Source organism: Ranitomeya variabilis, chromosome 2, assembly GCF_051348905.1.
Source record: "Ranitomeya variabilis isolate aRanVar5 chromosome 2, aRanVar5.hap1, whole genome shotgun sequence".
Lineage (NCBI taxonomy): Eukaryota > Metazoa > Chordata > Amphibia > Anura > Dendrobatidae > Ranitomeya > Ranitomeya variabilis.
Window position 1 is genome coordinate 233,979,738 of NC_135233.1, and position 18,342 is coordinate 233,998,079.

An 18,342-nucleotide genomic window follows, 5' to 3' on the forward strand; every position below is an offset into this window, starting at 1 on the left:
CAGCCCACGTAGTATATAGCACAGCCCACGCAGTGTATAGCACAGCCCACGCAGTGTATAGCACAGCCCACATAGTATATAGCATAGCCAGCCCACATAGTATATAGCACAGCTCACGTAGTATATAACACAGCCCACGCAGTGTATAACAGCCCACGTAGTATATAGCACAGCCCACGCAGTGTATAGCACAGCCCACACAGTATATAGCACAGCCCACGCAGTATATAGCACAGCCCACGTAGTATATAACACAGCCCAAGTAGTATATAACACAGGCCACGTAGTATATAACACAGCCCACGTAGTATATAACACAGCCATGCAGTATATAGCACAGCCAAATAGTATATTGCCCAGCCATGTATATTGCACAGCTACATAGTATATAGCATAGCCCACATAGTATATAACACAGCCACGTAGTATATAGCACAGCTCATGCAGTATATAACACAGCCACGTAGTATATTGCCCAGCCACGTAAAATATTGCACAGCTACGTAGTATACAGCACAGCTCACGTAGTATATAGCACAGCTCACTGTCATGTCGGACGCTGTTCAGACCAGGTCGTTCGACAGACAGCGGTAATTCCGCTTTTGACCACTATGTGCTCATTGGCGTCGGCTAGATTTTATCTAGCTGGTCCGGGGTTAATTTACCTGATGCTCGGATTGGAAGCTGGGCCATGCCCATTGCCTTTAAATAGTTCTCCTGATCATTGGGCGTCGCCGATTATAGCTTCTGTCTTGTGCGTTGTTATCTCGGTCTGGAATGGTGAGCAAGTAGTTGGAGTATCGTTGCTGGTGGTGTATTTCCCTTTGTCTTATTTACTCCTTCCTATATTTGTATTTATTTTGCCTTGCGCATTTATAGTGTATTCCTGAGTGACTGCGGCGTGGTGTATATTTTCCGTTATCCTTGTCTGTGCTAACTGTGGGTATTGGTGTATGATCTTTTCACTGGGGGGTGGGCCGTGGTTTCAGCCTAGGGTTGAAACAGGAGACAGGGCGAGGGTCGAGGCCTAGACATGCACACCATCAGTGTAAACTCTAGGTAAAGGGTCAGTCAGGATTTCCCTAGTCTGAGGGAAACTGCAGGGGCCCGGGTTATTAGCTCTTGCCCACCTAGTCTCCCCGTGACATTATAATCGGCCTTTAAAACAAACAACAACAAAAAAAGGGGTTTCCTTTTTTTTTGTCATGGATCCCATGACTTCCATAACCCGCCAGTTGGAGGCGCTGTCCCTACAGGTCACTGAGTTGAGGGGGGCAGTGCAGCAACAGGGACTAGCAGTATCTAATGTGCAAGCTGGAGCGACAGGTAGAGTTGCTGAGCCTAAGTTTCCTTTGCCTGAAGAATTTGCTGGGGAACGCAGTAAATTTGTTTCTTTTCGTGAAGCTTGCAAACTATATTTCCGTATGCGCCCGATCTCAGGTAATGAGGCTCAGCGTGTGGGCCTGGTGTTGTCATTGTTAAGCGGGGATCCCAAGCATGGGCGTTTTCTTTGCCATCTGATTCTGCTGCATTTGACTCTGTGGAGAGTTTTTTTTCATTCCTTGGAAACATTTACGATGAGCCAGACAGAATGGCTCTAGCAGAATCTAAGATACGCACTATTCGCCAGGGGGAGCGAGTTGCAGAGGATTACTGTTCTGAATTTCATCGCTGAGCGATCGACACACAGTGGAATGATCCAGCGCTGCGGAGTCAGCTTATTCATGGGGTTTCTGGAAGGGTTAAAAAAGCCCTTCTGATGTACGAGACTCCTACTTCTCTAGATTCCGCTATGAGTCTGGTTGTCCGCATTGATTGCCGTTTGCGTCAGGGGGAGCATGAGACACCGCCTATGGGAGAGGCTTTAGGTTCACGTGTGGTTGCTGCAGGTGAGCCCACGGAGCCTATGCAAATCGCAGGGGTGTCACATGTGAAGCGTCGAGCCCCTGAGCTCAGTAAGCAGGGAGCCTGTTTTTACTGCGGTAAGACTGGTCATTTTATTAACATCTGTCCTCTACTGTCTAAGAAAAATGCAACTGCGGAAAACTTCTAAGCTCAGAGGGTGTGGAGGAGACCAATCTGAGCTTATGTATATCCTCCATGGTGGTTTCTCAATGCATGCTCCCTGCTAAGGTTATAATCGCTGGCAGTGAGCTGCTAATTACTGTTTTTGTGGATAGTGGTTCAGCCACAAATCTCATTGATGAGGAGTTCGCGCGCACAGCAGGTTTTAGGATTGAAAAACTGCCTCATCCTATCCACGTGGTCACCATCAATGCTGCTCCTCTCTCACGGGGGAGATTACTGAATTTGTGGCTGAGGTGAAACTCCACATTGGGGTTCTACATTCCGAGCAGGTTACATGTAAGGTGCTCAGGAATCTTCCTGCTCAGGTGGTTTTGGGTTTTCCATGGTTGTCTATGCACAACCCGGTAATTGACTGGAAAACTCAGGACATAATTAAGTGGAGCGAGTTCTGCCAGGAGAATTGCCTGGCCACATGTATGTCTGCTGTGACTTCAAGCGTTCCGGAGTCACTTCTGGATTTTGTGGATGTGTTCTCTGAGAAGGGTTGTTCAGAGTTGCCACCACATCGCCCCTATGACTGTACTATCAGGTTTAAACCAGGGGCCAAATTGCCTAAAGCAAGGATGTTTAACATCTCCGGTCCGGAGAGACAAGCATTAAAGGATTACATTGCTGAAAGTTTGAGCAAAGGGCACATCAGGCCTTCATCCTCGCCTGTGGCAGCAGGGTTCTTCTTCGTGAAGAAGAAAGATGGCGGATTACACCCGTGTTTGGATTTCAGGGAATTGAACCAGATTACGGTTCGTGATCCATACCCTATGCCACTAATACCAGATTTGTTCAATCAGGTGGCAGATGCTAAGTGGTTTACCAAGCTTGACCTCAGGGGGGCGTACAACCTCATAAGAGTCCGTCAAGGTGATGAGTGGAAGACGGCTTTTAATACCCCTGAGGGTCATTTTGAAAATTTGGTGATGCCATTTGGGTTGACTAACGCACCTGCAGTGTTCCAACATTTCATTAATGATGTGTTTTCGCATGTTTTGGGGAAATTCGTTATCGTGTACCTAGATGACATTCTCATATATTCTTGCGACCATGATACTCATTTAGATCATGTCAGGCAGGTGTTACAGCTTCTCAGAGAGAATAAGCTGTATGCTAAACTTGAGAAATGTGTATTTTCTGTTCAAGAGTTGCCTTTCTTGGGTTATATTGTGTCTGCTTCTGGTTTTAAAATGGACGCCGCTAAGGTGCAAGCGGTGCTGCATTGGGAACGGCCTGATAACCTGAAAGCACTTCAGCGGTTCCTTGGGTTTTCTAACTACTATAGGAAATTTATCAAGGATTTTTCCATCATTGCTAAACCGCTAACTGACATGACTAAAAAGGGTACCAATTTCTCCGTTTGGCCTGAGGCTGCTGTGCGCGCATTTGAATTTCTTAAGAACAGTTTTGTTTCAGCCCCCATTCTTCTGCAGCCAGACGTATCAAAACCTTTTGTTGTGGAAGTCGATGCGTCTGAGGTTGGTGTGGGGGCGGTACTATCACAAGGCTCATCTTTGAGTGGTTTGCGTCCATGCACCTATTTCTCCAAGAAACTGTCGTCCTCCGAACGTAACTACGATATCGGCAACAGGGAGTTGTTGGCAATCAAGTTGGCCTTTGAGGAATGGCGACACTTCTTGGAGGGGTCGGTACATCAGGTTACTGTTATTACTGATCATAAGAATCTGCTGTATTTGGAGTCAGCCAAGCGTCTGTCCCCCAGGAAGGCTCGCTGGGCATTGTTTTTCACGCGGTTCAATTTTGTTGTAACTTACAGACCGGGGTCTAAAAACACTAAAGCGGATGCTCTGTCCAGGTCTTTTCAGGGGGAGAACCTCGGGAAGATCCAGTACCCATCCTCCAAAAGGGTGTTGTGGTTTCGGCTCTCACTACCGAGGTTGAGGCTGAGATTGCCGAGGCTCAGGAGGAGGTACCATCTGAGCTTCCCATCAACAAATCTTTTGTACCGCTTCATCTCCGCTTAAAGGTTTTGGCGGAGCATCATGATGCTGTCCTGGCTGGCCACCCAGGGGTTAGAGGTACCTTGGAGTTGGTGTCACGTCGGTTTTGGTGGCCCAAGATCCGACAGGACGAGGTCTCATACGTGTCAGCTTGTACCACGTGCGCTAGGGCTAAGACGCCCCGCTCCCGTGCTGTTGGCACACTACTTCCTCTTGAGGTACCTAGTAAGCCATGGACGGAAATCTCCATGGATTTCATCACTGATTTGCCCTCCTCAGCTGGGAACACGGTCATCTTGGTGATTGTTGATCGGTTTTCAAAAATGTCGCACTTTGGTGTCTTTGCCTTCGTTGCCTAACGCTAAGACTCTGGCTCAGGTATTTGTGCAGGAGGTACTTACGCTGCTTTGTCTCTGATAACCAGGAGGAGTGGTCTACCTTTCTTCCTTTGACTGAGTTTGCCATCAATAATCACCGCCAGGAGTCGTCTGGGGAGTCTCCGTTTTTTTGTGTTTACGGGCTACATCCTCAATTTGTACTTTGAGTCAGAGGGGCTCTTCCGGCATTCCGGAGGAAGACCAGTTAGGAGCACAATTGTCATCAGTCTGGAGGAGAGTTAAACAGCGCCTGTTGAGTGTGGGTGCTAGGTACAAACGTGTGGCTGACAGTAGGCGTGTGCCAGGTCCGGACCTGAGTGTGGATGACTGGGTGTGATTATCCACAAAAAACATAAGACTCAAAATACCATCCCTTAAATTGGGTCCACGGTTTATTGGTCCATTTAGGGTCGCCGCTGTCATTAACCCAGTAGCGTACCGATTGGAGCTTCCTACGGTGTATAAGATACACAACGTGTTCCACAGGTCTCTTTTAAAGAAGGTGGTGGGTTCTGTGGATGCGGCGCCTATGCCACCTCCAGTCTTGGTGGATGGTAATTTGGAATTTGAAGTCTCCAAGGTGGTTGACTCTCGTGTAGTGCGCCGCACTTTACAGTACTTGGTACACTGGCGTGGTTATGGGCCTGAGGAGAGGTCCTGGGTACCAGCCTCGGACATTCATGCGGATCGGCTGGTTAGGTTTTTTCACCGCCGCCATCCGGACAAGCCGGGTCCTATAAGCCGTGAGGGCCCTGGGGTCCCTCGTAGAAGGCGGGGTACTGTCATGTCGGACTCTGTTCAGACCAGGTCGTTCGACAGACAGCGGTAATTCTGCTTTTGACCACTATGTGCTCATTGGCGTCGGCTAGATTTTATCTAGCTGGTCCGGGGTTAATTTACCTGATGCTCGGATTGGAAGCTGGGCCATGCCCATTGCCTTTAAATAGTTCTCCTGAACATTGGGCGTCGCCGATTATAGCTTCTGTCTTGTGCGTTGTTATCTCGGTCTGGAGTGGTGAGCTAGTAGTTGGAGTATCGTTGCTGGTGGTGTATTTCCCTTTGTCTTATTTACTCCTTCCTATATTTGTATTTATTTTGCCCTGTGCATTTATAGTGTATTCCTGAGTGACTGCGGCGTGGTGTATATTTTCCGTTATCCTTGTCTGTGCTAACTGTGGGTATTGGTGTATGATCTTTTCACTGGGTGGTGGGCCGTGGTTTCAGCCTAGGGTTGAAACAGGAGACAGGGCGAGGGTCGAGGCGTAGACATGCACACCATCAGTGTAAACTCTAGGTAGAGGGTCAGTCAGGATTTCCCTAGTCTGAGGGAAATTGCAGGGGCCCGAGTTATTAGCTCTTGCCCACCTAGTCTCCTAGACACTGCGTCCGTTACCCCTCTCGTCTGTGCCGGATACGGCCTCACCTAAGACTGGCTTCTTACTACCAATGTGGCTTAATTTACCCTCGGTGACCATAGAAAATTCCATAAGCTCTAAAAGAGGTACATTGATGAAGGTCTAGTTTTGACCGAAACGTCTACTGTATGTACTCTTTTCCATTAAATTTACCCTGCATCCTACCACGTGTGTGCCAAGTTTATCTCTAATACCTCTTGAAGCTCATCAAGAGAATGCCAAGAGTAGGCAAAGCAGTCATCAATGCAAAAGGTGGCTACTTTGAAGAACCTAGAATATAAGACATATTTTCAGTTGTTTCACACTTTTTTGTTAAGTATATAATTCCACATGTGTTAATTCATAGTATTGATGCCTTCAGTGTGAATTTACAATTTTCTTGGTCATGAAAACACAGAAAAATCTTTAATTGAGAAGGTGTGTCCAAACTTTTGGTCTGTACTGTATAACACAGCCTACGTAGTATATAACACAGCCCACGTAGTATATAGCAATGTGGGCACCATATCCCTGTTATGAAAAAGAATTAAAATAAAAAATAGCTATATACTCACCTTCCGGCGGCCCCCGGATCCAGGCGAGGCGTTTAGAGATGCTCCTCGTGACGCTCTGGTCCCAAGAATGCATTGCGGTCTCGTGAGATGATGACGTAACGGTCTCGCAAGACCGCTACGTCATCATCTCGTGAGAACGCAATGCATGGCCCAGAGCGTTGCAAGGAGCGGGAAAGGCGCCGGAAGGTGAGTATATAATGATTTTTTTTTTATTTTTATTAATTTTAACATTAGATCTTTTTAATATTGATGCTGCATAGGCAGCATCAATAGTAAAAAGTTGGTCACACAGGGTTAATAGCAGCGTTAAAAGACTGCGTTACACCACGGCATAACGCGGTGTAACGCAGCCATTAACCCTGTGTGAGCGCTGACTGGTGGGGAGTATGGAGGGGGCACAGACAGAGAGTAGGAAGGCGCGAATTCGCAGCCGGATAGAGTAACCCCCTATATATCCTGTATATAATACATAGTATCTCCCTCTATATCCTGTATATAATACATAGTAACTCCCTCTATATCCTGTATATAATACATAGTATCTCCCTCTATATCCTGTATATAATACATAGTAACCCCCTCTATATCCTGTATATAATACATAGTAACCCCCTCTATATCCTGTATATAATACATAGTAACCCCCTCTATATCCTGTATATAATACATAGTTACTCCCTCTATAGCCTGTATATAATACATAGTAACCCCCTCTATATCCTGTATATAATACATAGTAACTCCCTCTATAGCCTGTATATAATACATAGTAACTCCGGCTATATCCTGTATATAATATATAGTAACTCCCTCTATATCCTGTATATAATACATAGTAACCCCCTCTATATCCTGTATATAATACATAGTAACCCCCTCTATATCCTGTATATAATACATAGTAACCCCCTCTATATCCTGTATATAATACATAGTAACTCCCTCTATAGCCTGTATATAATACATAGTAACCCCCTCTATAGCCTGTATATAATACATAGTAACCCCCTATATCCTGTATTTAATACATAGTAACCCCCTCTATATCCTGTATATAATATATAGTATCTCCCTCTATATCCTGTATATAATACATAGTAACCGCCTCTATATCCTGTATATAATACATAGTAACCCCCTATATCCTGTATTTAATACATAGTAACCCCCTCTATATCCTGTATATAATACATAGTATCTCCCTCTATATCCTGTATATAATACATAGTAACTCCCTCTATATCCTGTATATAATACATAGTATCTCCCTCTATACCCTGTATATAATACATAGTAACTCCCTCTATAGCCTGTATGTAATACATAGTAACCCCCTCTATATCCTGTATATAATACATAGTAACCCCCTCTATATCCTGTATATAATACATAGTAACCCCCTCTATATCCTGTATATAATACATAGTAACCCCCTATATCCTGTATTTAATACATAGTAACCCCCTCTATATCCTGTATATAATACATAGTATCTCCCTCTATATCCTGTATATAATACATAGTAACTCCCTCTATATCCTGTATATAATACATAGTATCTCCCTCTATACCCTGTATATAATACATAGTAACTCCCTCTATAGCCTGTATGTAATACATAGTAACCCCCTCTATATCCTGTATATAATACATAGTAACCCCCTCTATATCCTGTATATAATACATAGTAACCCCCTCTATATCCTGTATATAGTACATAGTAACCCCCTCTATATCCTGTATATAATACACAGTATCTCCTTCTATACCCTGTATATAATACATAGTATCTCCCTCTATACCCTGTATATAATACATAGTATCTCCCTCTATATCCTGTATATAATACATAGTAACCCCCTCTATATCCTGTATATAATACATAGTAACTCCGTCTATACCCTGTATATAATACATAGTATCTCCCTCTATATCCTGTATATAATACATAGTATCTCCCTCTATATCCTGTATATAATACATAGTAACTCCCTCTATATCCTGTATATAATACATAGTAACCCCCTCTATACCCTGTATATAATACATAGTATCTCCCTCTATACCCTGTATATAATACATAGTATCTCCCTCTATACCCTGTATATAATACATAGTATCTCCCTCTATATCCTGTATATAATACATAGTAACTCCCTCTATATCCTGTATATAATACATAGTAACCCCCTCTATACCCTGTATATAATACATAGTATCTCCCTCTATACCCTGTATATAATACATAGTATATCCCTCTATATCCTCTATATAATACATAGTATCTCCCTCTATATCCTGTATATAATACATAGTAACCCCCTCTATACCCTGTATATAATACATAGTATCTCCCTCTATACCCTGTATATAATACATAGTAACTCCCTCTATATCCTGTATATAATACATAGTAACCCCCTCTATACCCTGTATATAATACATAGTAACTCCCTCTATATCCTGTATATAATACATAGTAACTCCCTCTATATCCTGTATATAATACATAGTAACCCCCTCTATACCCTGTATATAATACATAGTAACTCCCTCTATATCCTGTATATAATACATAGTAACCCCCTCTATACCCTGTATATAATACATAGTAACTCCCTCTATATCCTGTATATAATACATAGTAACCCCCTCTATACCCTGTATATAATACATAGTAACTCCCTCTATATCCTGTATATAATACATAGTAACCCCCTCTATATCCTGTATATAATACATAGTAACTCCGTCTATACCCTGTATATAATACATAGTAACTCCGTCTATACCCTGTATATAATACATAGTATCTCCCTCTATACCCTGTATATAATACATAGTAACCCCCTCTATACCCTGTATATAATACATAGTAACTCCCTCTATATCCTGTATATAATACATAGTAACCCCCTCTATATCCTGTATATAATACATAGTAACTCCGTCTATACCCTGTATATAATACATAGTATCTCCCTCTATACCCTGTATATAATACATAGTAACTCCCTCTATATCCTCTATATAATACATAGTAACTCCCTCTATAGCCTGTATATAATACATAGTAACCCCCTCTATACCCTGTATATAATACATAGTAACTCCCTCTATATCCTGTATATAATACATAGTAACCCCCTATATCCTGTATATAATACATAGTAACCCCCTCTATATCCTCTATATAATACATAGTATCTCCCTCTATACCCTGTATATAATACATAGTAACTCCCTCTATAGCCTGTATATAATACATAGTAACCCCCTCTATATCCTGTATATAATACATAGTAACTCCGTCTATACCCTGTATATAATACATAGTAACTCCGTCTATACCCTGTATATAATACATAGTATCTCCCTCTATACCCTGTATATAATACATAGTAACCCCCTCTATACCCTGTATATAATACATAGTAACTCCCTCTATATCCTGTATATAATACATAGTAACCCCCTCTATATCCTGTATATAATACATAGTAACTCCGTCTATACCCTGTATATAATACATAGTATCTCCCTCTATACCCTGTATATAATACATAGTAACTCCCTCTATATCCTCTATATAATACATAGTAACTCCCTCTATATCCTGTATATAATACATAGTAACCCCCTATATCCTGTATATAATACATAGTAACCCCCTCTATATCCTCTATATAATACATAGTATCTCCCTCTATACCCTGTATATAATACATAGTAACTCCCTCTATAGCCTGTATATAATACATAGTAACCCCCTCTATACCCTGTATATAATACATAGTAACTCCCTCTATATCCTGTATATAATACATAGTAACCCCCTCTATACCCTGTATATAATACATAGTAACTCCCTCTATATCCTGTATATAATACATAGTAACCCCCTCTATACCCTGTATATAATACATAGTAACTCCCTCTATATCCTGTATATAATACATAGTAACCCCCTCTATATCCTGTATATAATACATAGTAACTCCGTCTATACCCTGTATATAATACATAGTAACTCCGTCTATACCCTGTATATAATACATAGTATCTCCCTCTATACCCTGTATATAATACATAGTAACCCCCTCTATACCCTGTATATAATACATAGTAACTCCCTCTATATCCTGTATATAATACATAGTAACCCCCTCTATATCCTGTATATAATACATAGTAACTCCGTCTATACCCTGTATATAATACATAGTAACTCCCTCTATATCCTCTATATAATACATAGTAACTCCCTCTATAGCCTGTATATAATACATAGTAACTCCCTCTATATCCTGTATATAATACATAGTAACTCCCTCTATATCCTGTATATAATACATAGTAACTCCGTCTATACCCTGTATATAATACATAGTAACTCCCTCTATATCCTCTATATAATACATAGTAACTCCCTCTATAGCCTGTATATAATACATAGTAACCCCCTCTATACCCTGTATATAATACATAGTAACTCCCTCTATATCCTGTATATAATACATAGTAACCCCCTATATCCTGTATATAATACATAGTAACCCCCTCTATATCCTCTATATAATACATAGTATCTCCCTCTATACCCTGTATATAATACATAGTAACTCCCTCTATAGCCTGTATATAATACATAGTAACCCCCTCTATATCCTGTATATAATACATAGTAACCCCCTCTATACCCTGTATATAATACATAGTATCTCCCTCTATACCCTGTATATAATACATAGTATCTCCCTCTATATCCTCTATATAATACATAGTAACTCCGTCTTTGCTGCCTGAATAGATTCTTGCTTACATGCAGTAGAGAACACCCTGTGCACACTCAGTCCTTCTCTCTGAACTGTGCTTCTTCTTGTAGGGGGTGCACAGATACAATGTAAAACAGCCAATTTGACAAGTCTCTCCTGGATGGCCTACTCGTAGTAATGATGAATATACCATTCTACACAGAAATGTATCCAAGGCAGCAGAGTGATCCTGTGAAAAATTATTTATTTAAGCAATAACATAGCCTAATAACATGCGACGTTTGGGCCACAATAGTATGGATGGCTTTATCGAGCCAAATATAGAAAAATGTCAGCAGACATATCTGTTATACGAGGGAGCAGCTAAAGGGGCAGAGCCTTTAGTAGGCTTTGTCTGCTCTGTGAATGTTCACGGATCCCGAAACTGATGAAAATGTGACTAACGTCCTGTTAGCCTTTCTGCAAGATCGTAGTCGGACCATTGATGAACTCGGGGAGGGGGCTGGGATTTCATGCACGTTGTTTGAGTGAATCGGGCATCACAAAACAGGCGAAAGATGAAATCATTAAAATCCGTGAAGCCATATGAAACCTTTCCCAACAGCTTCCCCACTTTCAGTTAATGGCGCACGTCCATATTACAGACGCCTGCCTCCAGAAGACGAGTCCTTTCTCTTATGTACCCGCTCGTTTAGCCGTGTAGATAGGTCAGCCACAGGGGAGACACTCTGCCCATTAACTAAGCAGGTGATCAGACTGCCACTGTGCCCCCCATCCATTTAATCATGGCATTCCCCACAGTGTCTTCTGTTCTGCCAGTCCCAGACAGTCACACCGCAGAGCAGCATTTCATTTACCACACTCTCAGCAATCCCCTGTGTGAGATCTCTAATGGACGCCTGGGATCTGGCAAAGACAACTCTCTGGTTTTCAGAAGGATGAAGCTTTATTACGACCTGTCAGCAAATTAACTGACCATAAAATCAAACAATCAGATTTTACCAATCCATCATTAATCGCATAGAAAATAACATCCTCCATCACCATGTGCCCTGTTCTCACTGACATCATCACATGGTCAATGCCCCCCAAGAGAGCAGCACAATCCTCTGCTGACATACTCTTCCCTCCACTATCAGCCTGTGGCCTCCCCATTCTCTTCTCCTTATAAAATGACATTGTTCTCAAGGAGATGAGCACAACCTCTCCTGAAATGCTCTGTGCTGCTTGGTGGCCTTGTTCCTCCTTTCACAGCAGAGCACAGAAGCAGAGAGCACTAGGACAGACGGATGGATGGATGGATGGAAGGATGGATATATACGAGATGAATAGACAGGCTGAAATTGATGTGCAAAGAAATGATACTTTAGATAGATATGAGATTAATTCATAGACAAATATGACATATATAGACATGAATTTATATATTTGATGAATTGATAGCTAGATACATTGGTATGTGTGTGTGTGGTGTGGTATGTGTGTGGTATGTGTGTGTTTGTGTGGTGTGTGTGTGGTATGTATGTGGTGTGTGTTTGGTGTGTTACGTGGTGTGTGTGTGGTGTGGTGTGTGTGTTTTTGTGTGGTGTGTTATGTGGTGGGTGCGGTGTGTGGTGTGGTGTGTGTGTGGTGTTTTTGTGTGGTGTGTTGTGTGTGGTGTGGTGTGTGTGGTGGTGTGTGTGTGTGGTGGTGTGTGTTTGTGTTGTGTGTGTGGTATGTGTGTGGTGTGTCTTATGTGGTGTGTGTGGTGTGTGTGTCTGTGTTGTGTGTGTGGTATGTGTATTGTGTGTGTGTGTGTGGTGTGTGTTGTGGTGTGTGTGTCTGTGTTGTGTGTGTGTTTGTGTGTGTCTGTATTGTGTGTGTTTGTGTTGTGTGTGTGTCTGTATTGTGTGGTGTGGTGTGTGTGTGTCTGTATTGTGTGGTGTGTGTGTCTGTATTGTGTGGTGTGGTGTGTGTGTGAAGCGCCCCCACTGCCGCAGGGCCGAGGGGTACCCGGTACCGGGCCTCTGAGTCTCTGCTCTGGGGTTGTCACGGTGGCTAGACCCGGTCCGTGACCCTGCTGAGGGGCGTACAGTAATAGATGTGGATGATGGTGGTGGTGCGGTGCAGTAAATAACGAGGACACCAGGTTGCAGTCTCTTTACCTCTTTACTGAAGGCTTCTGAGTCCTCAATCCGGAATACGGTTAACAGGGCTGCGCAAGTCCGGCCGGTCCGATGGCACCTCCAGAGTTCCCTTTGCAGGTGGAAATCTGTGCCTACCTTCCTGCGCTTGTGTTGTGGTCCTCCCCTGCTGTGCTTACGGGATAGTACCCCACAACTGTTGTGTCTGTTTCTTGTGTTCCCTCACAACTCGTTCCTGATGTTCTCCCTCTACGTCCCCCTGATCTTACGGTTAGGACGCACCCGTATGACGGGGAGGCTCGGAGCTCTTCCGGGACTCCAGCGTCGCCCCACTCCTGTTGTTACCCCCCCTGTGTCTTCCTGGGTCAATTGGGTGAGACAGCCCGCCTGTAACTGACTATCCTGCCGTAGGTTTGACGTTTGGCTTGGAGCTCTATACTTCCTCGGCGTTCCGGCCACCAGTTGTGCGCCTCAATAGGATGTTGCCTCGTCTTACAGCACGACTCCTACTGGTGTTTCTCCTTGTGCGTTGATCTCGTTTCTCACTCAGCACAATAAATCTCGCTTCTTATCCTTTCTTGGGCTACCGCCGCTATATCGTGCAGGCGCGGTCCCATAACGTTCTCTCTGGTTGCCAGGCCTCTGTCAGGATCCCACCCCTGACAGGGACCCCTCCGAATCTTCCCCCTACAACACCCTCTGCCACAAGGTGTTGCCTGGTTCCAACCCAGTCAGCTTTCTGTCTAACTTCCTGCCTGACCCCCAGTTTTACCAGACTGTGAGGAGTGGCCTAATAAATAGCACCCTTAGCTCCCCCTGGAGGCCCGGCTGTGAAATGTATTGGTGTCTGTGATACCTGGTCAGATGAACTCCTTCAGTGCCATCAGACATACCATAGCCCCCCTTAGTGGCGGAGCTACAGTACTGCAACGACCAGGACTCTGGGGCGCTGCACGTGTCTGTATTGTGTGGTGTGTGTGTGTGTGTGTCTGTATTGTGTGGTGTGTGTGTGTGTGTGTCTGTATTGTGTGGTGTGTGTGTGTGTGTCTGTATTGTGTGGTGTGTGTGTGTGTGTCTGTATTGTGTGGTGTGGTGTGTGTGTGTCTGTATTGTGTGGTGTGTGTGTGTCTGTATTGTGTGGTGTGGTGTGTGTGTGTGTCTGTATTGTGTGGTGTGTGTCTGTATTGTGTGGTGTGGTGTGTGTGTGTCTGTATTGTGTGGTGTGTGTGTCTGTATTGTGTGGTGTGGTGTGTGTGTGTCTGTATTGTGTGGTGTGTGTGTTCGGTATATACATAGATCCATAAGATAGATACATAATAGAGTAATTGCTAGCTATGCAATGTAGATACATGAGAGCTGAGCTAGCTATGAGCTGAACAGACAGATAAACACACTGCTGAGGTGACGACCACGTCCTCCATAATCCATATCCACCAACTTGTCCATGTTCCCCCCTATTTGTCGCCCGCGCTGTATGCTGTATACGGCCGTGTTTTCTATCCCCCTGCACCTCGGGTATGGACGCTGCCAGATTAGTCCAGGGTAAGGACTGTAGGGATCTATACGGGAGTGTCATACAAATGTCGCAGGTCAAAATGTGATCGGGATTTCGCTCTGCGTCCCTTCACGATAGAGGGACACGATAGTCGCATTTGCAGAGCACCAACACTGTGTCACTTTCTTTGGAGTAACAACTAGAGGAAGCTACTGATCGCTCCAGGACATCGTGCAGGACACCGCGGGCCAAGCTGGCGCTGCTGGGGTGATCGGATCCGTCCAGGGATCCAGGGATCCGGCCCGGTAACCAGCTGCAATGCGGAAAATGGTGCTTCATTGGAATTCATCAAGGCGGCTCGTAGGGGGCAGGGGAGGGAGGGCTGTGCAGTGCTGTACTCCGGTGTGCGGCGCACAGGTGGGATCACAGCCTGCTCCCTGGGAAATACAGCTCCCAGCATGACTGTGACTGCCAGCAGATGCTGAGAGTTGTAGTTCCAGTACGGTGTGCAGACATGGACACTAACAAGATTCAGCCTCACAATCTCCATGCCCCTCGGGGATTGCAGTAGGGAGGGGGTGTAGCTTTCTGTATAGGTGGGAATTAACCTTTCACATGCCGCTATGGTCACAGTGTGAGGATTAGAGCCATTCATGTGTTACAGGCAGCGCCAGAGACAGACTGATGTATGTAAGACTGTGCACTCAGAAGGAAATCAGGTGACAATGGGATGATTTCATAAGATTATAACGTTTTGGTCCCACTTGGACCTTCCTCAGATAAATACGGATTGTGTCAGGTAATGCAGAGCCCGCAGCGCTGCTGTGAGGTGACTGTAGCACCATGGGGGTCGGTTCTATCAGTTATTAGGGATTGGAACACTCCTCGGGCACCTCTCTATGTACCCCTCATGTACTGTATATACATAAATGTGATGTGTGGTATACAGAGGATAGTCCATACACCTGATAGATAGATATATATATCAATGTGATGTGTGGTATGTAGAGGATAGTCAAAACACCTGCTATACATATACACAATGTGGAATATAGGGGATAGTCCATACACCTGATATAGATAGATAGATAGATAGATAGATAGATAGATAGATAGATAGATAGATAGATAGATAGATAGATAGATATGTGATGTGTGGTATATAGAGCATAGTCCATACACCTGATACATACATATATATAAATGTGATGTGTGGTATGTAGAGAATAGTCCATACACCTGCTGTACATATACACAATGTGGTATATAGAGGATAGTCCATACACATGATATACATAAATGTGATGTGTGGTATATAGAGGATAGTCCATACACCTGATACACATAAATGTGATGTGTGGTATATAGAGGATAGTCCATACACCTGATACATATAAATGGGATGTGTGGTATGTAGAGGATAGTCCTTACACCTGATACATACATATATATAAATGTGATGTGTGGTATGTAGAGGATAGTCCATACACCTGCTGTACATATACACAATGTGGTATATAGAGGATAGTCCATACACCTGATATATATAAATGTGATGTGTCAAATGTAGAGGATAGTCCATACACCTGATATACATAAATGTGATGTGTGGTATATAGAGGATAGCCCATACACCTGATACACATAAATGTGATGTGTGGTATATAGGGGATAGTCCACACACCTGATCTACTGTATATAAATGTGATCTGTGGTATATAGGTGATAGTCCATACATCTGATACACATAAATGTGATGTGTGGTATATAGAGGGTAGTCCATACACCTGATACACATAAATGTGATGTGTGGTATGTAGAGGATAGTCCATACACCTGCTGTACATATATGTGATGTGTGGTATATAGAGGGTAGTCCATATACCTGCTGTACATATATGTGATGTGTGGTATGTAGGGGATAGTCCATACACCTGATCTACTGTATATAAATGTGATCTGTGGTATATAGGTGATAGTCCATACACCTGATACATATAAATGGGATGTGTGGTATACAGAGGATAGTCCATACACCTGATACACGTAAATGTGATGTGTGGTATATAGAGGATAGTCCATACACCTGATATACATGATGAGGTACATTGTATACTTTAGATATACATATATACAATATATACATATACATGATGTGAATACACTCACAGTCCAGTCTCCAAGTAAATAATCTTTCTATGATGATTTCTGAAGATTATCGATCTCCCAGTTAAAGATTACAGCCTGGTTAGAGATTGCCCTGTGCCACATATTGGTCCATGCACTCCAGTCCTGGTGATGCCATACATTCTCTTTTGCCCACACTGACTGGTATGCCAGTACCTCCATTGATTCAGTCGCTCATATTATGCCTACAATCACATTGATAAGACGGCATTCACCTGCCAGTCGTTACCCAGTGCCCATTCCCTGGCCATCTTTGCCCACATTTACCTGGCTGGAGATGAGGTCCTCGCATACAGACAGTGCCATCTGAATGGCATTGGGCCTGTGGGTGACTGAGGTGGCATTGAGTTGGATCTTCCAGGTGCCATGTCTCTTGTTTGCTTGGTTCACTGCTTCCCTAAAAATCTGTTCATGTTTTTTAGTGCTCAAAACCGCCCCAATGTTCACAATTTTGGGGTCGCACCCAGCTCTAGCGAATGAGAACAAGAATAGAACGGCCAAAAGGAAAAGGCGCATTCTGTCCATGGGTTTTGCACACCCCGGCTGAGCCAACGTCCTGTATTTGGGGGGCTCCCCAGCTCCAAACAGGGTGAAGCCGATACGCCACAGTCTGGGAGACACCTTGATTTTCTGCAAGATGAAGGGGTGGGCTGTGGGTGGAGGAATGGTAGTCAGTGAGGAGCCGAGGTCTTGATAATTCAGAGGAGAGGAGACCATGCATAAATGTCCTTGCTAGGTAGAAGTCCTGATTAATCTTGGTCACTCCTCTTCCAGATCTCCTGAGATCTCAGGTGTCTCTGAGGATGGAGAGATGTGGGAGATAATGGAGTAGATGGAGTCAATGGTCAAGTCTACAGATGGTAGTCATGGACATCACAGGGCTCAGAGGCAGAGCTGATGGTGGGGTGTATGATGGGGGTGAAGATGATATTAGGGGTGATGGTGACAAGGGCAGAATCCTGGGGTGTCTGGGTGCTATCATGGATGATCAGTGATGGACAGGAGGGTGGGTGCAGAAGACCTCTGTTCTATGGAGGGGCTGCCGCTGTCCTTGGTGCTGAAATGAGAGCTGCGGCTGATTCCCTCTCTGTCTCCTCTGCAGTGACACACTCTCCACCAATAGAGAGGAGGGGGGGTCTCTCTCCCAAATAACAAACCCACCCACAGACCCGCTGCTACATTAACCCCTAGTGCGCCGGCTGCCATTGCATAGACCGACGTCTTCCCCCTCCGTTGTCTTGAGCAGTCATTAGCGCAGAATACGCGGGTGACTAGGTAATTGGGGCAATGTTAGAGATTCTCTTCAGAGCACTATAGCGCAGGATGCACCGAGCCCCTTATAGTATTTTCCTGCACTATGAGGCTGAAGCAGAATGATG

The 18,342-nt window shown here is 43.9% G+C and overlaps 1 protein-coding gene across 14 annotated transcripts in view; it reads right to left on the reverse strand.

Moving 5' to 3' along the window:
* The window catches only part of GRIN1 (glutamate ionotropic receptor NMDA type subunit 1), a 121,783-nt gene extending 103,704 nt beyond the window's left edge, over window positions 1–18,079 (reverse strand). For 9 of the 14 annotated variants that reach the window (XR_013221180.1, XM_077284062.1, XM_077284059.1 and 6 more), the window contains exon 1: window positions 17,231–18,076. Coding sequence is in view for 13 of the 14 variants with exons in the window: in XM_077284062.1 (XP_077140177.1) it covers window positions 17,231–17,680 (450 nt within the window). In the remaining variant the exon portion in view is untranslated. Of the gene's footprint in view, window positions 1–17,230 lie in introns of all 14 variants that reach the window. The other 5 variants (XM_077284066.1, XM_077284060.1, XM_077284070.1 and 2 more) reach the window with 1 other exon arrangement.
* Between the last annotated feature and the right edge of the window lie 263 nt (window positions 18,080–18,342).